Raw genomic sequence first — 22090 nt, forward strand, 5'->3', positions numbered from 1 at the left:
AGACTGCTAGAAGGGCTGGATGGTTGATGCTTAAAGAGCACCCTCTTCTGAGGGGAGAGGGAGATAGATGGAGATGTAGGCCATTTAGAGGGGCAGCAAATGATTTTTAGGGGAAATGAAAGAGCCCAAGGAACAAACAGTTGGCCTGAGACAAAGTTCCTCTGAGGTCATAGGGACGAGGTGACAAACTGCCGGAAGGTGAAGGGCAGAACTGCACTGGGTCTCATGATGCAGAGAAAGCCCCAGAGAATCTCTTAGAACTGCCCTCCAAGAGAATCAATGAAAAGTGTGTCTGGGCAGGGTAATTTTGAATGACATCATTCAAAGTGCATGTTCCCACTTGCAACTGGAGAGAGATCAGTATGTCAAAAGTCTGTACTTGGTAAGAATTTGGCTGCTAAGTTGTGCCATAATTTGTCTTTTGAGCCTTTTTTCCTTTGGGGAAGTTGAGCTCTACATTTTGTCTTGCCATTCATGACAGTAAAAATGTGGTCGTCTGGGGGCTGAACCTCCTTCTGAACAATGATCCAAGATAAAAGTACTAATACCACAATGCTTTTTTATATTCAAGGGAAGAGGAAGTATGTTTCAGTTTTACCGCCTAGATAATTACACGTCATTTGGCACTGCCTTTCAAGATATGTAGAAAACAGAAAATATATGAGTTATGAAGATATCTAGGCACATTTAACATTCTCTGTGCCACTTAGTCCTGAACAGAGAATTTTCGGTATAAATTGGAGGAAGCTTTTTTTTTTTTTTTTTTTTTTTTTCTTTTCTCACTCCCAAGACGTGTCTCCCTCTGTTGCCCAGGCTGGAGTATAATGGTGTGAGCTCGGCTCACTGCAACCTCCACCTCCTGGCTTCAAGTGATTCCCCTGCCTCAGCCTCTCAAGTAGCTGGGATTACAGGTGCCCACCACCATGCCCAGCTAATTTTTGTATTTTTAGTAGAGTCGGGGTTTTACCATGTTGGCCAGGCTAGTCTCAAAACCCGACCTCAAATGATCCACCCGCCTCAGCCTCCCAAAGTGCTGGGATTACAAGCGTGAGCCACCACGTGAGCCAGGGGAAGTTTTTAAATTTACCACTTTTTAACAATTCCATTTAAGAAAGTTCAGTTGAGCTGTTGGACTTGGACAACTTTGCACCTCTCATCTTTGTCCTTGTCATCTAGTCATCTATACCATTACCTCCTAAGCAGGGACATCATGGGTGCCATGAAGCATTCATGCGTGATGGCATTTCTTTGCCTCTCATTTCTTCGTGTGTTTGACATTTCTCCTAGCTCCAAACTGGGCCAGCTACCTTTCCTATGAAATCTAGCAGTAGCTGTGGGATAGACGTGGTTGCTCTTCTCATCTTTTTAGATTACCCATTGCTTCTCTCGAAATCCTAGTACATGATTTTTTTTTGATCCTATGTGCAGAAATCAGGAAAAAACAAATTCTACAAAGAATTTGAAAGATATTATTTCAGGCCAGGTGTGGTGGCTCATGCCTGTAATCCCAGCACTTTGGGAGGCTGAGGCAGGTGGATCACTTGAGGTCAGCAGTTCAAGACCAGATGGGCCAACATAGTGAAATCCCATCTCTACTAAAAAGACAAAAATTAGCCAGGCATGGTAGCAGGCACCTGTAATCCCAGCTACTTGGGAGGCCGAGGCACAAGAATCGCTTGAATCTGGGAGGTGGAGGTTGCCGTGAGCCACGGTAGCGCCACTGCACTTCAGCATGGTTGAGTGACACTCCGTCTCAAGAAAAAAGTCATTTCAATGACTACCTCAGGAGATTCATAGGTATCTGACCCACATCTGAGATGGGATTTGCATTGCATTTTAGCTATGATGAGAACAAATATTTAATGTCTTCGAAGATTAAAAGCATACTGTGATAATATGGAAATCTTGGTGGGAATTCAGTCATTAGTGAGAATGTTTTGCGTTAAGTTCAAACCGGCCTCAACGAAGCTGATGTGAGGGAAGGGAAAGTGAACTCTGAGTAGAGCAGGGACAGAAGAAAGATGCTCCAGTGCGGATCAGGAAGGAGCAGGGGGTGAAATGTTACAAATTCTAGAACTCAGAGAGCTGAAGGTAATTACTTCCTTTTCAGGTTGTGAAACATGTTAACCTGTGGTAAAATACTTACAAGATGATAATTACCATCTAACCGTGTTGAAGTGTGCAGTTCAGTTGTGTGAAGTATATTCATGTCATTTTTTTTTTTTTTTTTTGAGACGGAGTCTCACTCTGTCACCAGGCTGGAGTGCAGTGGTGGGATCTTGGCTCACTGCAACCTCTGCCTCCTGGGTTCAAGCAGTTCTCCTGCCTCAGCCTCCCGAGTAGCTGGGACTACAGGCGTGCGCCACCATGCTCAGCTAATTTTTGTATTTTTAGTAGAGACAGGGTTTCACCATGTTGGTCAGGCTGGTCTTGAACTCCTAACCTCGTGATCCGCCTGCCTCAGCCTCCCAAAGTGCTGGGATTACAGGCGTGAGCCACCATGCCCAGCGAAATCTAGGGCTGGAACATGGCTGCAGCATATATATAGAATTGAATTCCATCGTTTTGTTAACCCTGTTTTTTGTTTGTTTGTAGTTGTTGCTGTTTTTGAGACACAGTCTCGCTCTGTCGCCTAGGCTGGAGTGCAGTGGTGCAATCTCGGCTCACGGCAGACTCTGCCTCCTGGGTTCAAACTATTCTCCTGCCTCAGCCTCCCAAGTAGGTGGGACTACAGGCGCCTACCACCACACCCGGCTAATTTTTGTATTTTATTAGAGACAGGGTTTCACCATATTGGCCAGGCTGGTCTGGAACTCCTGACCTTGTGATCCGCCCACCTCGGCCTCCCAAAGTGCTGGGATTACAGGCGTGAGCCACCACACCCAGCCCCTGTTTTGTTTTTGTTTTGCTTGTTTCTTAGGGTTGTTTTTCTATTTATGGTAAAGGCATTGGCTTTCCATTTGTAGCATCAATCGAATATTTCCTGTTAACAATAACCTTATGTCATAGTAAATGGTAAAGGGATTTAAAGCAGTGGTTTTCAGCTGCCAGAGGCCTGAGTGAGTTTGGGCACACTCTGTGTGATCGGGCAGAAGGCCTGTGGGAAGTTTAGCCGAGGACAGGGCCAGGAAAGGTGATGGACAGTGGGGGTCTGTCCTGGTCACCAGGCCCCTGGGTCCTGCCCACCTGCTTGGAGCTCCCCACCCATCACACACGATGCTGCCAAGCCCTCTGGGTATTGTGGGCAAATACCTTAGGAGAGAAGCTGATGAACTTTGTTTCTTGAAATGCACAGATTCCTTGGACATCCCTGAGAGATCAATCATGAAAGTCAACTTGGTTTTCTCCCCCTCATTTGGGTTCAGAATTTAAAGTCCACACACACAGGCAGTAAGATGATATAGATAAGGACATCATCACTCGGTTTCGGATGTTAAAATGTCTAGGTGGGTTAGGGGTGATTTGAGATCACACAACCTTGTGGCACAAAGAGGAATTCCCAGGCCAGAGGGAGACATTTTATTGCCATGTTATGATCTTATCATTGAGTTGAAAGGCAATCTTGTTTCATTTTGGATTCTTTCTTATGTTTATGTCTTATAAGGGCACTTTGAATTTCCAAGCAAATAATAATTTTGAATTAGCTTTTAATCATTGACTTCTAGCACAGTTATATGATCAGAAACATGCTGTGTGATTGGATTGCTCTCAAACATATTGAGATTTGCTGGAACAAAATAAGTCAGGTTAATTTTTGTAAATGTACCATGCCTGCTTAAAATGAATGTATGTACATTTGTTCCTGAGATACAGGTTGATGGGCGGATGGCTACATGGATGTGATGGAGATGTTTTACTATCGGGACCTTCCGCATCCTGCTGATGTTTTGTTGCTTAAGATATGAATGGCTGAGCGGAGGCTGTAAACCCTGGCACTCTGCTTGGGTATGAGGTTCTTCCTGCCATCCTGCCATCATTTGTTTTTTATGTTTTGTCGCCAAAAGTGACCTTGAGGAACCCTGGGAGCTCAGGAAGGAAGGAGCGCCCAGAAGCAGGGACAGGGAGCTGGTTGGGGAGGACCAGAAATCAGGTTTGTGAAGGTTCCAGAGAGGACCTGGCCTTGGGAGGAGCGTGGGGGACTGAGATGGGGGAGGGGTCATTGGAATGATGCGGGCGCTACTTGGAATGTCCATTGTGAGGCACCACCGGGGTCATCAGGGATTGGTGGAGAGGGAGTATGAAGCCCCAGGGTTGCTAAGGGAGGGCCCAGACCGAAGAAGGTTTGGTGGAAAGCAGAACCTTAGTCTCCCTCTAATTGCTCCTAAGCCTCACGCTCCCTTGCCCCGCGTGTCCTGTTGCTTCCCTGATCTTCTCCGTGACCTGTAGCTAAGCCTTCCACCAGCGCTTGAGTACTTAATTTGAACCAGATCCTTTCCCAGACCCTTTCTTCTTCTCCTCCTCCTCCTCCACCTCCTCCAGGTGCCCAACAGCCCCCTTCTCCTCCTTTCCCTTCCCTTACTTCCCCCCTTCCCCTCCCCTTCCCCTCCCCTTACTTCCCCCCTTCCCCTCCCCTTCCCCTCCCCTTCCCCTCCCCCTCACCTTCCCCTCCCCTTCCCCTCCCCCTCCCCTTCCCCTCCCCCTCCCCTCCTCCTCCCCAACTCAGATCCGGCCCCGGTCCCCGTGCCCTTCCCTCCCCCCTGCCCTAAGCCACCTCCACCTCTGTCCTGGCCGCCTCAGGGCGCCTGAAAGGACCAGGACATGCGGGTGCGGTGGCTGCTCTTTTGGCTCCTCTTTTGGCTCCTGCTGGCATTTATCAGCCATCAGTCCACCTGTGTGAGTGGACGGGTGCTGTGGCTGCTCTTTCGGCTCCTCTTTTGGCTCCTGCTGGGATTTATCAGCCATCAGTCCACCTGTGTGAGTAGACGCTGGACCCGCGTGGTTTCTTCCTTTTTACTGGGCTGTGTCACGCGGCATGAAATGACACAGCTCAGGCCTGTAATCCCAGCACTTTAGGGGGCCGAGGTGGGCAGATCACTTGAGTCCAGGAGTTGAAGACTAGCCAGGGCATCATAGCAAAACCCCATCTCTACAAAAAATTCCAAAAAAGATTAGTCAGGCCTGGTGGTGCGTACCTGTTATCCCAGTTACTGGAGAGGCTGAGGTGGGAGGATCGCTTGGGCCCAGGAGCTGGCCGTTGCAGTGAGCCGAGATGGCCCCGCTGCACTCTTGTCTCTAACAAACAAAACGGACCAAAACGAAGTGAAATGTCATTTGATTTGTGTCATCTGGTTTGATGACTTTTTTTTTTTTTAGACAGAGCTGGAGTGCAGTGGCAAGATCTCGGCTCGCTGCAACCTCCGCTTCCGGGGTTCAAGCAATTGTCCCGCCTCAGCCTCCTGAGTAGCTCTGATTACAACGCCTGGCTAATTTCTGTATTTGTAGTACAGACGGGGTTTCACCATGTTCGCCAGGATAGTCTCCATCTCTTCACCTCGTGATCCGCCTGCCTCGGCCTCCCAGTGCTGGGATTACAGGCGTGAGCCACCGCGCCTGGCCAAACTATATAACCTTAAGTGTAAGTTTACTAACTTTGGAAAGTACATACACCAGCATAAACCAACCCCCTTTCAAGATCTACATTATTTTATTTATTTATTTATTTTTTTGAGACAGTTTCTCCTTTGTTGCCGAGGCTGGAGTGCAATGGGGCAATATCAGCTCACCGCAACCTCTGCTTCCCAGATTCGAGCGATTCTCCTGCCTCAGCCTCCCGAGTGGCTGGGATTACAGACATGTGCCACCACTCCCAGCTAATTTTGTATTTTTAGTAGAGATAGGGTTTCTCCATGTTGGTCAGGCTGGTTTTGAACTCCCGACCTCAGGTGATCCGCCCGCCTCGGCCTCCCAAAGCATTGGGATTACAGGCATGAACCACCGTGCCCAGCCAAGATCTACACTATTATGTCACCCCAGAAAGTGAACTCTCACTCTTCCCAGCCAGTCTCTTTCTTATCCTAGGTTAGCTTGCTTATTCTGGAATTTCGTGTATACAGATGCATGCCATGCCATAGGTACTCTTTTGTGTCTGCTTTATTCTGCTCAACACCATGTTTCTGAAATCATGACCATTGTTGTATGGTTCTCTAAGTCCATCATTTCCATTTCAGACTCAGCATATGCTGAGTTCAACCTGTTGAAGGGCTATCTCTGTTTAATTCACCATCTTGAAAGAAACATTTAAAATTGAGATGTTTTCAAGAATATATAGTTAAATCCTGAGGAATCGATGTAGAAATGTTATCGTCTTCACTCACATAAGAGTCTAATGGAATTAATGTCAACAATCTTAGAGAAATCCCACACTATTCATGCCATTTTCATGATCTCCACCTTGGTAATTTTTTTTTTTTTTTTTTTTTTTTTTTTTGAGACAGAGTCTCGCTCTGTCACCCAGGCTGAAGTGCAGTGGTGCGATCTCGGCTCACTGCAACCTCTGCCTCCCGGGTTCAAGTGATTCTTCTGCCTCAGCCTCCCAAGTAGCTGGAACTATAGGCGGGTGCCACCATGCCCTGCTAATTTTTTGTATTTTTAGTAGAGATTGGTTTCACCGTGTTAGCTAGGATGGTCTCAATCTCCTGATCTCGCGGTCCACCCACCTCGGCTTCCCAAAGTGCTGGGATTGCAGGCGTGAGCCACCACGCCCGGCCCACCTTGTTAATTTTTAAGCACTAAAATTCGATACTTATTTGTGAATGAAGTAATCTCTTCATTGTATTTTTTTTTTTTTTTTTTTTTACTTATGCTGAGCTTTAAATGACAAAGATTCATATAATCCAAGAGAGAAGTATTATTTAGAGGGATTCTTTTACCATGTGATATATAATAAATGCATCCAATGTTATACATCAATTTAAAAAACAAGTAAATAACTAAAGAAAAGATAACTACTGGCCAGGTGCAGTGGCTCACACTTGTATTCCCAGCACTTTGGGAGGCCGAGGCAGGTGGATCATGAGGTCAGGAGTTGGAGACCAGCCTGGCCAAGATGGTGAAACCCTGTTTCTACTAAAAATACAAAAATTAGCCGAGCGTGGTGGCAGGCGCCTGTAATCCCAGTTACTCAGTAGCTGAGGCAGGAGAATCGCTTGAACCCGGGAGGCGGAGGTTGCAGTGAGCTGAGATCATGCCACTGCAATCTAGCCTGGGTGACAGAGCAAGACTTTGTCTCAAAACAAAAAGAAAAGGAAAGATAATTACTTTATACTTAGCTTGTCTTAGCCATGAGTGACGGGCTGCATGTGGCCCAGGACAGTTTTGAATGCAGTTCAGCACAAATTTGTAAACTTTCTTAAAACATTAGGAGATTTTGGCCAGGTACAGTGGCTCATGCCTGTAATCCCAGCACTTTGGGAGGCTGAGGCGGGCAGATTACCTGAGGTCAGGAGTTCGAGACCACCCTGGCCAACATGGCAAATCCCCATCTCTGCAAAAAATAAAACAATTTGCTGAGTGCACTGTCAGGCACCTGTACTCCCAGCTACTCAGGAGGCTGAGGCAGGAGAATCACTTGAACCTGAGAGGCAGAGGTTGCAGTGAGCCGAGAGCACACCACTGCACTCCAGCCTGGGTGACAGAGTGAGACCCCATCTCAAAAAGAAACAACAAACAAAAACAAAAACAAAAACAATGGCCGGGCACGGTGGTTCACACCTGTAATCCCAGCACTTTGGGAGGCCGAGGCAGGCAGATCGCCTGTCGGGAGTTGAAGGCCAGACTGGCCAACATGGTGAAACCTCATCTCTACTAAAAATACAAAAATTAGTCGGGCATGGTGGCAGAGACCTGTAATCTCAGCTGCTCGGGAGGCTGAGAGAGGAGAATGGCTTGAGCCCAGGAGCTGGAGGTTGCAGTGAGCTGAGATTGCACCACTGCACTCCAGCCTGGGCGACTGAGTGGAGCGGAACTCTGTCTCAAAAAAAAAAAAAGAGGTTTTTTTAAGATCATCAGCTGTTGTTAGTGTCAGTGTATGTTATGTGTGGCTCAAGACAACTTTGCTTCTTTTAATATAGGCAGGGAAGTCAAAAGATTGGATATCCCTGCTTTATACCAAGAAAGACAACACCCCACATTTGCAATGCCTAAAAACACTACCAGCCATCTGAAAAACATGAGACTTCTCTAACTTCTGTTCTTTTTTGTAGCAGTGGAATCCCACGGTGATATCTGAGGGATGTGGTTACCTTTTGGAGGAGGTTGACGGTTTCTAAGGATGATTCTTTCTGAGTGAAATATTGTCAGTGTCATTGACCTTTTCATTATTTCAACTATTATTATTCCAGGTTATCAATACTCTGGCTGACCTTCGTCATCGTGGGACTGACTTTGGTGGAAGTCTTTGGTTACTTATCATTACTGTGTTTCTGAGAAGTTATAAATTTGCCATCTCCCTCCGCACAAGTTACCTTTCTGTGAGTATACTAACTTTCTGTAGAGGTATACTTGTAATCACAAATAAGAATAAGTTATATGAAACAATTCACGTTTCTGGACTTCATTATGAATATGTGGTTTTACCCCAAAAATCAGGGAAATGATTTATTAGCATAAGAAATATGAAAATATCTGCCATTTACATTATGAAAATTAAATAGGTCGGTGTTTAATAGAATGTCAACAGAGCTTTTGGTCAAAAATAAGTTTTTTTAACCTTTGTGCTATTTGTCACAAATGGAGTATGAGGTTTCGTCACTTAAATAGGAAAGTCTTTCTAAACTCTTCTGCTTTATAGTTCTATCGTATGGGTGGAAGGAAAACTTCCAATCTCCACTCTGAAGATTCACTGCAGAAATGAGCTGACAACAGACAGCTTAACAGGAAAAGAAAAACATAGAACAGGCATAAACATGGGAACCAGCTGAAAAATGAGACTGCTAGAAGGGCTGGATGGTTGATGCTTAAAGAGCACCCTCTTCTGAGGGGAGAGGGAGATAGATGGAGATGTAGGCCATTTAGAGGGGCAGCAAATGATTTTTAGGGGAAATGAAAGAGCCCAAGGAACAAACAGTTGGCCTGAGACAAAGTTCCTCTGAGGTCATAGGGACGAGGTGACAAACTGCCGGAAGGTGAAGGGCAGAACTGCACTGGGTCTCATGCAGAGAAAGCCCCAGAGAATCTCTTAGAACTGCCCTCCAAGAGAATCAATGAAAAGTGTGTCTGGGCAGGGTAATTTTGAATGACATCATTCAAAGTGCATGTTCCCACTTGCAACTGGAGAGAGATCAGTATGTCAAAAGTCTGTACTTGGTAAGAATTTGGCTGCTAAGTTGTGCCATAATTTGTCTTTTGAGCCTTTTTTCCTTTGGGGAAGTTGAGCTCTACATTTTGTCTTGCCATTCATGACAGTAAAAATGTGGCCATCTGGGGGCTGAACCTCCTTCTGAACAATGATCCAAGATAAAAGTACTAATACCACAATGCTTTTTTATATTCAAGGGAAGAGGAAGTATGTTTCAGTTTTACCGCCTAGATAATTACACGTCATTTGGCACTGCCTTTCAAGATATGTAGAAAACAGAAAATATATGAGTTATGAAGATATCTAGGCACATTTAACATTCTCTGTGCCACTTAGTCCTGAACAGAGAATTTTCGGTATAAATTGGAGGAAGCTTTTTTTTTTTTTTTTTTTTTCTTTTCTCAGTCCCAAGACGTGTCTCCTCCTGTTGCCCAGGCTGGAGTATAATGGTGTGAGCTCGGCTCACTGCAACCTCCACCTCCTGGCTTCAAGTGATTCCCCTGCCTCAGCCTCTCAAGTAGCTGGGATTACAGGTGCCCACCACCATGCCCAGCTAATTTTTGTATTTTTAGTAGAGTCGGGGTTTTACCATGTTGGCCAGGCTAGTCTCAAAACCCGACCTCAAATGATCCACCCGCCTCAGCCTCCCAAAGTGCTGGGATTACAAGCGTGAGCCACCACGTGAGCCAGGGGAAGTTTTTAGATTTACCACTTTTTAACAATTCCATTTAGGAAAGTTCAGTTGAGCTGTTGGACTTGGACAACTTTGCACCTCTCATCTTTGTCCTTGTCATCTAGTCATCTGTACCATTACCTCCTAAGCAGGGACATCATGGGTGCCATGAAGCATTCATGCGTGATGGCATTTCTTTGCTTGTCATTTCTTCATGTGTTTGACATTTCTCCTAGCTCCAAAGTGGACCAGCTACCTTTCCTATGAAATCTAGCAGTAGCTGTGGGATAGATGTGGTTGCGCTTTTCATCTTTTTAGATTACCTGTTGCTTCTCTCGAAATCGTAGTACATGATTTTTTTTGATCCTATGTGCAGAAATCAGGAAAAAACAAATTCTACAAAGAATTTGAAAGATATTATTTCAGGCCAGGTGTGGTGGCTCATGCCTGTAATCCCAGCACTTTGGGAGGCTGAGGCAGGTGGATCACTTGAGGTCAGGAGTTCAAGACCAGATGGGCCAACATGGTGAAACCCCATCTCTACTAAAAAGACAAAAATTAGCCAGGCATGGCAGCGGGCACCTGTAATCCCAGCTACTTGGGAGGCCGAGGCACAAGAATCGTTTGAATCTGGGAGGTTGCCGTGAGCCACGGTAGCGCCACTGCACTTCAGCATGGTTGAGTGACACTCCGTCTCAAGAAAAAAGTCATTTCAATGACTACCTCAGGAGATTCATAGGTATCTGACCCACATCTGAGATGGGATTTGCATTGCATTTTAGCTATGATGAGAACAAATATTTAATATCTTCGAAGATTAAAAGCATACTGTGATAATATGGAAATCTTGGTGGGAATTCAGTCATTAGTGAGAATGTTTTGCGTTAAGTTCAAACCAGCCTCATCGAAGCTGATGTGAGGGAAGGGAAAGTAAACTCTGAGTAGAGCAGGGACAGAAGGAAGATGCTCCAGTGCAGATCAGGAAGGAGCAGGGGGTGAAATGTTACAAATTCTAGAACTCAGAGAGCTGAAGGTAATTACTTCCTTTTCAAGTTGTGAAACATGTTAACCTGTGGTAAAATACTTACAAGATGATAATTACCATCTAACCGTGTTGAAGTGTGCAGTTCAGCTGTGTGAAGTATATTCATGTCATTTTTTTTTTTTTTTTTTTTTTGAGACGGAGTCTCACTCTGTCACCAGGCTGGAGTGCAGTGGTGGGATCTTGGCTCACTGCAACCTCTGCCTCCTGGGTTCAAGCAGTTCTCCTGCCTCAGCCTCCCGAGTAGCTGGGACTACAGGCGTGCATCACCATGCTCAGCTAATTTTTGTATTTTTAGTAGAGACGGGGTTTCACCATGTTGCCCAGGATGGTCTCCATCTCTTGACCCTGTGATTCACCCGCCTCGACCTCCCAAAGTGCTGGGATTACAGGCGTGAGCTACCGCAGCTGGCCTTTTTTTTTTTTTTTTTTTTTTTTTTTTTTTTTTGTTTTGAGACAGAGTTTAAATTTTGTTGCCCAGGTTGGAGTGCAATGGCACAATCTCAGCTCACCACAACCTTTTCCTGCTGGGTTCAAGTGATTCTCCTACCTCAGCCTCCCGACTAGCTGGGATTACAGGCATGCACCACCATGCCTGGCTAATTTTGTATTTTTAGCAGAGGCAGCATTTCTCCATGTTGGTGAGGCTGGTCTCAAACTCCCGACCTCAGGTGATCCGCCTGCCTCGGCCTCCCAAAGTGCTGGGATTACAGGAGTGAGCCACCGTGCCAGCCTCATGTCATTCTTGTGTGTGTGTGTGTGTGTGTGTGTGTGTGTGTGTGTGTGTGAGTGTGACAGAGTCTCATTCTGTCGCTCAGGCTGGAGTGCAGTGGTGTGATCTCGTCTCACTGCAACCTCCACCTCCCAGCTTCCAACGGTTTTGTGCCTCAGCCTCCCGAGTAGCTCGGATTACAGGCGCCCGCTGCCATGCCCGGCTAATTTTTGTATTTTTAGTAGCTACGGGGTTTCACCATCTTAGCCAGGCTGGTCTTGAACTCCTGACCCCGTGATCCACCTGCCTCGGCCCCCAAAGTACTGGGATTATACGCATGAGCCAGCGTGCCCAGCCGTCATTCTTATATTATTATTTCCTAGGTGTCTTTCCTGAAGACTCTCTTCCCGTCTCAAAATGGACATGGTGGATCCACGGATGTACAGCAGAGAGCCAGGAGGTCCAACCACCGTAGACAGGAAGGTATGGCTCTGTTGGAGTCCCCATAGTGTGGAAATGAGTTTGCCCTGGAAAGGGAAAGAACAGCTTCTTGCCCTCAGGTTTCTCACCTTCTCCTCTCCTCACTCTGACCAAGGGCTGAGGTCCATTTGTATGCACACAAAGAAAAGAGTTTCTTCCTTTCTAGGAATTAAAATTGTCCTGGAAGCCATCTTTACTTTATGGAGACAGGTGAAAACCAAAGTTCCAGCTAAAATCCATAAGATGAAGGTGATAACAAAAGTCAACCATCATGACAAAATCAATGGAAAGAGGAAGACCACCAAAGAACAGTAAGATGTGCCTTGACACAAATACTGTTGTATGAACCATGTGCCAATCAAAGTAGACAACTGTCCTTGAGAATATTTTCTACAATATTTGTGGCAAATTCAGTGGGTTCAAAATTGAGTTTGTCCTTTCTGCTTCATTAGTTTAAGATGTATAATTCCTTTCCCTTCCTACATTCTTGTTTGTAATTTTTTTGGGGGAAGAGGAGTTGCTAGTACTGGCATTGGTTTTCCTTTCTCTCTCTTTTTTTTTTTTTTTTCCTGAGATGGAGCTTTGCTCTTGTTGCCCAGGCTGTAGTGCAATGGCACAATGTCAGCTCACTGCCTTTTGGGTTCAAGCAATTCTCCTGCCTCAGCCTCCCAAGTAGCTGGGATTACAGGTGCCCACCACCACGCCGAGCTAATTTTTGTATTTTTCCTAGAGATGGGGTTTCACCATGTTGTCCAGGCTGGTCTCGAACTTCTGACCTCAGGTAATCCACCCGCCTCAGCCTCCCAAAGTGCTGGCATTAGAGGCGTGAGCCACCACACCCAGCCTTTTTTTTTTTTTTAATTTTGAGATAGAGTCTCGCTCTGTCACCCAGGCTGGAGTGCTATGGTTCAATCTTGGCTCACTGCAACCTCTGCCTCCCAGTTTGAAGCAACTCTGCCTCAGCTTCCCGAGTAGCTTGTATTACAGGTGTGTGCCGCCACATTCGGCCAATTTTTTTTTTTTTTTTTTTTTTTTTTTTTGAGACAGAGTCTCACTCTGTCACCCAGGCTAGAGTGCAGTGGCATGATCTTGGCTCACTGCAACCTCCGCCTCCCAGGTTCAAACGATTCTTATCCCTCAGCCTCTTGAGTAGCTGGGACTACAGGCATATGCCACCATGCCCGGATAATTTTTGTATTTTTAGTACAGGCGGGGTTTCACCATATTGGCCAAGCTGGTCTAGAACTCCTGACGTCATGATCCGCACACCTCGGCCTCCCAATGTGCTGGGATTACAGGTGTGAGCCACCGTGCCCAGCCCAATTTTTGTATTTTTAGTAGAGACAGGGGTTCACCATGTTGGCCAGGCTAGTCTTGAACTCCTGACCTCAGGTGATCTGCCTACCTCAGCCTCCCAGTGTGAGCCACCGCACCCAGCCTGGATTGTTGAATTCAATGCTTGGGTCACCTCCAGATTCATTTTCACAGTCTTTCATGTTTTGGTCATATGACATTGTATTTTGCTGCCATATGACTGATCTTTTTTTGTTAAATGTGAGATACTTGTTAAAAAATATTTAGCAATGAATTGAGGCCTAGTAGCATGTTATCTTGCTGCAGAAGAGATGGGAGTCTACTTCTGGGGGATGGTCAGGGGTCCTCCATACAGGCTGCAATTGAGGTCTTCGGTGCAGGCTCAGTCCCTACAAAGGCCAGGGTATTTCCTGTCCACCTCTATTCTGTTGCATGACCCTTCTGGGTCTCAACCAGAGCCAGTGGACTTCAGTATGGGTCGCTTTCATTGGCAGACCCTCAGTCCACTTGTTTTCCATCTAACCCCATGCATGTGTGCAAAAGCTGCTCTGCTTCTTTGCATCTCAGTAGTTCCTTCTGGAATTCAGCAATGAAACTCAGGGAAATGGGTTCCAAATGCGAGGCTGACTTTCGTCCTGGGTTTCCTTCTTCTCCGTCTTCACCTCGTGTCTGTTTACTGCCATGTTAGCAATTTGATGTATTCAATCATGGGTTTCATATTCTGTTTGGTGTCCTCCATTGTTCTCATCGGAGATCAGAAGCTTCAGATGCACTTATGTCAACTCAAGAGTAGAATGCTTCCTTAGCTTCCCTCCAGAGTCAGGTTTTGTGTTTCTAGTTCCCAAGTGCACAGCAGGAGTAGTGATGTCCTCACTGGCTTCTCATTTGCATTAAACTGTGAGCTTCTGTAGCGTGGGGACAGGACCCTGCTCCCATTGCATTCTCAGCACCTCACCACACACTCCTTGTTGGAGGCCACTCCAGACAGCATGTGCTGAAGGATGCCCTGTGGTCAGAAACAAGTTCATTAACTTTCTCTTTGAAGTGTTTTCGTCCCTGATTCGTAGCGTTCTGGGAGTTTTACACATCCTTCCTATAAAACCAAGTATCAGGTGAGATCCTTAGGATCAGGACCATGAATCAAGTGGTGTGAGGGCAACACAGCAAACTTACCCTTTTTAGGCCCTTTCCTTTTTCTGCCCTCAATCTCTGTGAACTGAACCTTGTTAAAGTCAGTCAACACCAGGGTGGATGGTTTGCTGTTGTCACCTATTTTCAGGACATAACACCCTGACTTAGGAGCCATTCCAATCATTTCTAATTCAATAGATGCGCCCAGCATTCAGATTGCCTTTTCAGGATCTTTAAAGTCGATGACAAGAGTTCCAGTCCTGAATCATGGCAAAGTGCAGTAGTGAACTGCGGGGTTAATGACACCATATTCTGGAAGGATCTCTCTATGGCTGATGGTCTCAGTTCCGGCATCAGCCTCTGACTGAGAATCAGGTCTCACACAGGAGGAGTCAGATGAGGAGCAATCCTCTGCTTCCGATGGAGTTAGTTGTGATGAATTGGTGAGGTCTGGTTTTTCACACTGAACTAAAATGAGCTTTTGCTGTGTCAAGCACAAGACTGACCCCAGAGACACACATAGTGCACCTCATAGAAGCTTTTAATAGTCTTTATATTTACTAAAGAATAGGACTAACTATGGAACTATGAAGATGAGCTGGAAATGACAGGTGACTTGCCAGCAGGCCAGAGTGTGATTTTTTTTTGTCCCTCAATGGGAGGTGTCCATTCTTCCTTCAGTTGTGAGAATCAGTTGGTTCATTTATGGGAAGGTTGCAGGGGGGGATCTTTGAATCACAGCCTTCAGATGCCAGAAGGGCAGAGGGAATCCCACACGGGCTGGTGGATCATGTGTGTGCATTTCTCTCCCTTCTAGTCTGAGGAAACTACGTACGAAAGGACGTGAGCATGCAGAAAAGGAGAGGCAGCTATCAGAGGCAGAGGAAAATGGGAAATTGGATATGAAAGAAATACAAACCTACAAGTGAGTTCAGAAACTGAACCCCACCCTCTTGGGAAACGCCCATTGGAGTGTTGTTTTTAACCTTTGTACAATGTTTAGACCCAGTAAATGCATAAATAGAAACAAATGGTCAGAAGACATATCGTGAGAGAGAGAGAGAGAGTTCACAAAACAGAAAACAAAGTACCTTAATATTTACCAGTGACCAAAAGATGTGAAGCAGCAAAACGTCTCCTGACCCCATTGCCAGCTAGAGTGTGTGGAAACTCAGTTCATACCAGCCATTCTAGGGGTGGGGTGAGTTGTTGTCATCCTTAGGAAAGTGTGTTGTTGTAGGATCAACCACATCCTTCAAAAGGACTATGCCTGTTTATAAGCCCAGCTGTTTCTGCCCTGTGAAACACGGTAAGGATATTAATACAAAGAGAATACAGCTTTACGATAAAAGATGCTCAATGAAGGATGAATTAGGGATCTACTGAGAATGGGGAAGGAAACTATCATCTCAGAAGTCAGCAGGCAATAAGCAAGAGGAGGAATCAATATAGCAACAGTTTGGATCAGACTGTACAGTTTTTTTGTTTTTGTTTTTGTTTTTCTGAGATGGAGTCTCGCTGTGTCACCCAGGCTGGAGTGCAATGACGTGATCTTGGCTCACTGCAACCTCCGCCTCCCAGGTTCAAGTGATTCCCCTGCCTCAGCCTCCCGAGTAGCTGGGATTACAGGTGCCTGCCACCACGCCCAGCTAATGTTTTGTATTTTTAGTAGAGACGGGGTTTCACCGTATTAGCCAGGATGGTCTCAATCTCCTGACCTCGTGATCCATCCGCCTCGCCCTCCCAGAGTGCTGGGATTACAGGCGTGAGCCACCGTGACCGGCTCAGACTGTACTCTTACAGCCATCTGAAATAAGTTTTCTAGGTAGAGATAGAGTGTGTAAGGGTACAGTTGTGAGGATAACAGAAACGTGGCAGATTATTTAAAATCATCCTGAAAGTGGTGCTTTATCTGATGAAAGTGATTGTAATCCATAGGGAACTGTTTGAACGTGTGCAAGCGTTGCGGCGGCGGGCAGAGGACTACTACAAATGCAAAGTAAGGAGCTTCCTCCCCGCAGCTGCAGGATAGTTCAGTGCTGATGCAGATGATGCCACGGCCCTTAGACTCTCTCAACATTCAATTTCTCATGTGTTGGCTTTTTCAGATCCCCTCTTCTGCAAGAAAGCCTCTTTGCAACTGGGTAAGTTTGCTTGTTTTCCTTGCTTTTGGACATAGTCTGCCAGGTCAGGACATGGATACATTTTTCTCCCTACGGCTCTGTGCTCAAGCCCTGCAGAGGGAGATGGCAGAGAGGAAGGCTGCCTACAAGCATCACAGTCCCATCCCTCTTGGTAACCGTGTTGTGCAAAAACACCTTCATCCCCACCCAGTGGGGCCCCGATCTAATATTCTAAGTGTCAGAGGTTCCGTATTTGTTATAGCAAATGGGCCCTGACTGTAAATTAGTGAAGAGTGAATGCAACTTATTACCCACAGGGACAATTCCAAATGAAGGCCTTAAATGATGCTCAGCTAAGCTGGTTCTTGTGTGGCCTCTGTACCTTCAAAAGCTGCCGAGTCCTATGATTACACGTGATGGGACTTGTACACTTGAAGTGAAACACAGTTTTAAAACTTGCTTTGCTTAGAATTCCCACCTCATTTTTGCATGGACAAAAGTATTCTTTATGTCCTAGTGCACTTACAATTTGGTATTACCTGGGAGTGAAAAGAAATATTACAGCCATGCCTAACTGACTTCTTGAGGTAAGATTGTTCTGTCAGAAAACCCTCTCCCAGTTCCCCTGCAGCTCTTCAGGAATCCACATCTCTCCAGAGCTCTTTGTTCTCATGGGTGGCACCTCCAGAGTGAAGAAGATTCTTTGTCAAGAAGGGAAACAGAGGGGAAATGAGAGGGTCCTGCAGGCAGAGCTGGAATCAACTTCCACTCTGCCTCTTGCAAGCTGTGTGACCCTGGGCACAATTTCTCCTTCCTCTGGAAACCTCTGTTTTCTTGGATTTGGAGCAGGGTGGTCACACTGACCTTGCAGAGTTCTGAGAATCAGAGACAGAACATAAAAGGCCTGGAAAACATTCTCCAAAAAGAAGCTGCAACATGTGTGGACAATGGGCTTTTCATGCCTCTCTTACTGTCTCTTACTGTCTGTTGACCTGGTGCAAGAAACATGCTCTGGTGATGGCTGTGAGGGAGGAATGAGGATAGACATAGACACTCCTGTGTCTCAAACATGCTTCTGTATTACTCCGTTATGACTCTGTCTTCCCTGGGGCAGGACCCCAGCCTGCCTACATTTGCAGACAGACACAGTGGCATGTGGAGACAACAGTGTGTCCCAGTGACTTTTCTTTACCCCCCAGCTGTCGGCAGTACTCAGTGGAAGGGTGATATTATGACACTGATACTGCTATTCTGAAACCTGGAGGATGGAAAGGTGCAAAAATCTATCACCAGCAACAGAAGGTGCAGACTGTGTTGGTGGCGGTAATTTTGTCCATCAAATGAATATGTGTGAAAACATTCCCTCCTTTGGCCCTACAGGTCAGAATGGCGGCAGCGGAGTATCGTCATTCTTCAGGATTGCCCCACCGGCCCTACCTCACAGCTGAAACTTTAAAAACCAGGATGTGCCGCCAGCCACCTCCTCCACCTCAACAACGTTCTATAAAGGATAACTCCCTGAGCCTCAAGACACCTCCCGAGTGTCCGCTCCCTCCCCTTCCACCCTCAGCGGATTATAATCTCAAGACACCTCCCGAGTGTCTCATAACTCCGCTTCCACCCTGAGCGGATGATAAGAAACTAACAAAGAATAAATAAATAATATAAAAATAAAATGAATACTGCAGTCCTTATGTTATTGCTTTGTTTCAATATCTGGTATGATTGCCTGAGGGACCTGAGGTTTTTAATCGTAGGGTTTTTTTTTAATCTTTAGAAGTGGTTGGTTATGTAAAATATTATTATTTGGTTTTTTTTTTTTGAGGCTGGATTTTGCTCTGTCACCCAGGCTGGAGTGCAGTGGCTCGATCACAGCTCACTGCAGCCTCAACCTCCTGGGCTTCAAGCAATCCTCCTGCCCCAGCCTCCCAAGTAGCTGGGATCACAGATGTGTGCCACCACGCCTGGCCAATGTTAAAAAATCCTTTAACTTTTTTGTAGAGATGCACTCGTGGACTCAAGCGATCCTCCTACTTGTCCCGACCACCAGCCTCTTTCTGATAAACATTTACACTGTTTATTATCTGATGCCATTTCTATCTTCTTCCTTGTCGTCCAGACATCAAAGAATTAGGTTTCTTCAGGGTTTTCTTTTTCAAGTGCTCAGTGTTAAAGATCACTCACATTAGGGCCACACACCACGGCTCATGCCTGTAATCCCAGCACTTTGGGAGCCCGAGGCGGGCAGAGCACTTGAGGTGGGGAGTTTGAGACCAGCCCAGCCAACTTGGTGAAACCCCACCTCTACTGAAAAAAATACAAAAATTAGCTGGGCGTGATGGTGCATGCCTGTAGTCCCAGCCACTTGGGAGGCTGAGGCATGAGAATCGCTTGAACCCAGGAGGCAGAGGTTGTAGTGAGCCGAGATCACATCAGCACACTCTAGCCTGGGTGACAGAGTGAGACTGACTCAAAAAATAAATATCACTTACATTAGATATACCCAAGGGGTGGTCTATAGAGAGTTGGAAGCAGTGGTTATTGCAACAGGGGCATGGAAGTCATCTGGCTATGCCAGGATGCCCAGGGGATACTCGGGGTGGGTGGCATGGTGGTGCTGGGACTCACCGCACAGGATGCTCTGATTGACGCACTGCCAGGAGTAGCGCTCTGTCTTGGGGCTGCAGCCGGCCGCCTCAGCTCGAGTGTAACAACAGTCGTGGCCATGGCAGCACCTGCGGATGTCACATGGGCAGGACAGCAGGTAGGTGAAGCTCTCTCCTGGCCCTCCTCTCTTGCCAGGACCATGGGTGACTGAAGACCCCCAGGGAGGCACAGCATCCTCTTATCTATGATTTTTTTTTTTTTTTTAAGAGACAGGGTCTTTCTCTGTCGCCCAGGCTGGACTGCAGAGGCACAATCATAGCTCACGGCAGCCTTGAACTCCTGGGCTCAAGCGATCCTCCCACTTTAGTGTCCCAAGTAGCTGAGACTACAGGCACACGCCAGCATGCCCGGCTGGTTTTTTAATTTGTATTTCCTTTGAGACAGCGTATCTCTCTGTTGCTCAGGCTGGAGTGCAATGGCTCAATCAGCTCACTTTAGCCTTGAACTCCCGGGCTCAAGTGATACTGCCACCTCAACCTCCCAAGTCTGCTACTACAGGAACACAAACTCCTTTTTTAAATTTTTTGTGGATATGGGGTCTCACTATGTTGCCTAGGCTGGTCTCGAACTCCCAGGCTCAAGCAGTCCTCCTACCTCAGCCTCCCCAAATGCTGGGATTACAGGTGGGAGCTACTGTACACCTGGCCTTATCTAAGCTGTTTCCCTGAAAATCCCCGACTTGGGTAATGATTCCATTGGCCCCACCATGCCCTGTCCTGCCTTCCTGGCTGTGCCCAAGCTTGGTCCCTGCCTGCCTGCCTGCCTCTCTGGGTCTCGAGCTCCTGTGACACATGACTCCTCTCTCTTCCTGGAGTGATCCAAGCCCTGCCACTTCCTGACTTTGCCCACACTGTACCCTCTGCCTGGGGCAACTTCATGTCTGCCCATTGTCCCTTAGGCCTCAGCCCAGGCACAAGCCCCTGCCTCCGGAGGTCATCCAGGCCTCACCAGGCTACACCCGCTCATAAAATTGGATTCCCTCCCTTCAGGGCAGGTTTATAATGAAATCCTCCTCAGAGGCCAGGTGCGGTGACACCCATCTGTAATCCCAGCACTTTGGGAGGCTGAGGTGGGAGGATCACTTGAGGCCAGGGGGTCGAGACCAGCCTGGGCAACATAAGAGAGACTCTTGTCTCTATAACAAATTTAAAAATTAGCTCACCAGGCCAGGCTCAGTGGCTCATGCCTGTAATCCCAACACTTTGAGAGGCCGAGGCAGGTGGATCACGAGGTCAGGAGTTCGAGAGCAGCCTGACCAACATGGCGAAACCCTGTCTCTACTAAAAATACAAGATTAGCCAGGCATGATGGCACGCACCTGTAATCCCAGCTACTCGGGAGGCTGAAGTAGGAGAATTGCTTGAACCCAGGAGGTGGAGGTTGCGGTGAGCCAAGATCACGCCATTGCAGTCCAGCCTGAGCAACAGAGCAAGACTCTGTCTCGAGACAATAAAAACACACAAAAAATTAACTCGCCATGATGGCACATGCCTATAGTCCTAGCTACTTGGGAGGCTGAGGTGGGAGGATTCCCTTCAGCCCAGGAGTTTGAGGCTGCAGTGAGCCACCGTGATTGTGCCACTGCACTCTAACCTGGGCAAAAGCGAGACCCCAGGCTAGAGTGCATGATTTTGGGTCACTGCAACCTCCACCTCCCAGGTTCAAGTGATTCTCCTGCCTCAGCCTCTTGAGTAGCTGGGACTACAGGCATGTGCCACCACGCCTGGGTAATTTTTGTATTTTTAGTAGAGACAGGGTTTAGTAGAGACCATGGTGAAACCCCGTCTCTATTAAACAAATCTCTACTAACCCCATCTCTACAAAAAACAGCTGGGCGTGGTAGTGCACACCTGTAATTCCAGCTACTTGGGAGGCTGAGGCACGAGAATCATTTGCATCTTGGAGGCAGAGTTTGCAGTGAGCTGACATCGCACCACTGCACTCCAGCCGGGATGACAGAGCAAGACCCTGTCTCAAAAAAAAGAAAAAGGAACAAACAACAGCAACGACAACAAAAAAACCTCTGTGTCAATCACAGCCTTCAAGCTAGGGGAGAGGCGGCCGAATTCTGCCCTCTGCTAACTGACTATAGCTTTGTGGAAATGGGTGAGTGGCGTGCCCTTGTGAGCCTCAGGGCCCCATCTGTAAAATGGGCATAACTGTCATGCCCGTCTTGAAGAACAGCCTTGGGGGTAAATGAGTGGAAGTCATGGAAAGATCTCAGCCCACAACCTTCCACAGAACAGACGCTTCTCACACAGTAAGTAGCAGGAGTGCAGAGGCTGCAGGCATGAATCCAGCCAGACTGCCTGGGTTCAAGTCCCAGCTCCCACGTCTTGGTAACTATGTGGCCTCAGACAAGTTACTTAATATTTCTTTTTTTTTTTTTCAGACGGAGTTTTGCTCTGTCACCCAGGTTGGAGTGCAGTGGTGTGATCTCGGCTCATTGCAACCTCTGCCTCCCGGGTTCAAGCAATTCTCCTGCCTCAGCTTCCTGAGTAGCTGGAATTACAGGCACCTGCCACAACACACAGCTAATTTTTGTATTTTTAGTAGAGACGGGGTTTCACCATGTTGGCCAGGATGGTCTCGAACTCCTGACCTCGTGATCTGCCTGCCTCAGCCTCCCAAAGTACTGGGATTACAGGCGTGA

At 46.9% G+C, this 22090-nt stretch overlaps 2 protein-coding genes across 2 annotated transcripts in view; both read left to right on the forward strand.

The window, feature by feature from the left end:
• Positions 1–8465, forward strand: part of LOC134729351 (uncharacterized) — a gene marked incomplete at its 3' end in the record, with an annotated part of 71251 nt that extends 62786 nt beyond the window's left edge. Inside the window, exon 9 of the mRNA XM_063597953.1 lies at positions 8340–8465. Within this exon, the coding sequence (XP_063454023.1) occupies positions 8340–8465 (126 nt within the window). The remainder of the gene's footprint in view (positions 1–8339) is intronic.
• A 3613-nt stretch (positions 8466–12078) lies between these two features.
• LOC134729411 (nuclear pore complex-interacting protein family member A9-like) lies at positions 12079–18450 on the forward strand. The gene is made up of 6 exons (XM_063598434.1): positions 12079–12205; positions 12347–12513; positions 15465–15572; positions 16586–16646; positions 16756–16791; positions 18151–18450. The coding sequence occupies exons 1-6, from the start codon at positions 12140–12142 to the stop codon at positions 18394–18396; spliced, it is 684 nt and encodes a 227-aa protein (XP_063454504.1). The 5' UTR covers positions 12079–12139; the 3' UTR covers positions 18397–18450.
• Positions 18451–22090: the final 3640 nt, after the last annotated feature.

This window comes from Pan paniscus, chromosome 18, assembly GCF_029289425.2.
Source record: "Pan paniscus chromosome 18, NHGRI_mPanPan1-v2.0_pri, whole genome shotgun sequence".
Lineage (NCBI taxonomy): Eukaryota > Metazoa > Chordata > Mammalia > Primates > Hominidae > Pan > Pan paniscus.

Excerpts from the sequence above, each read along its gene's own strand:
- LOC134729411 (XM_063598434.1), top strand. The coding sequence starts at position 12,140 with ATGGACATGGTGGATCCACGGATGTACAGCAGAGAGCCAGGAGGTCCA. Across the intron at positions 15,573-16,585 it reads AAAGAAATACAAACCTACAA|GGAACTGTTTGAACGTGTGC; the intron begins GTGAGTTCAGAA and ends TGTAATCCATAG. Across the intron at positions 16,647-16,755 it reads AGGACTACTACAAATGCAAA|ATCCCCTCTTCTGCAAGAAA; the intron begins GTAAGGAGCTTC and ends TGGCTTTTTCAG.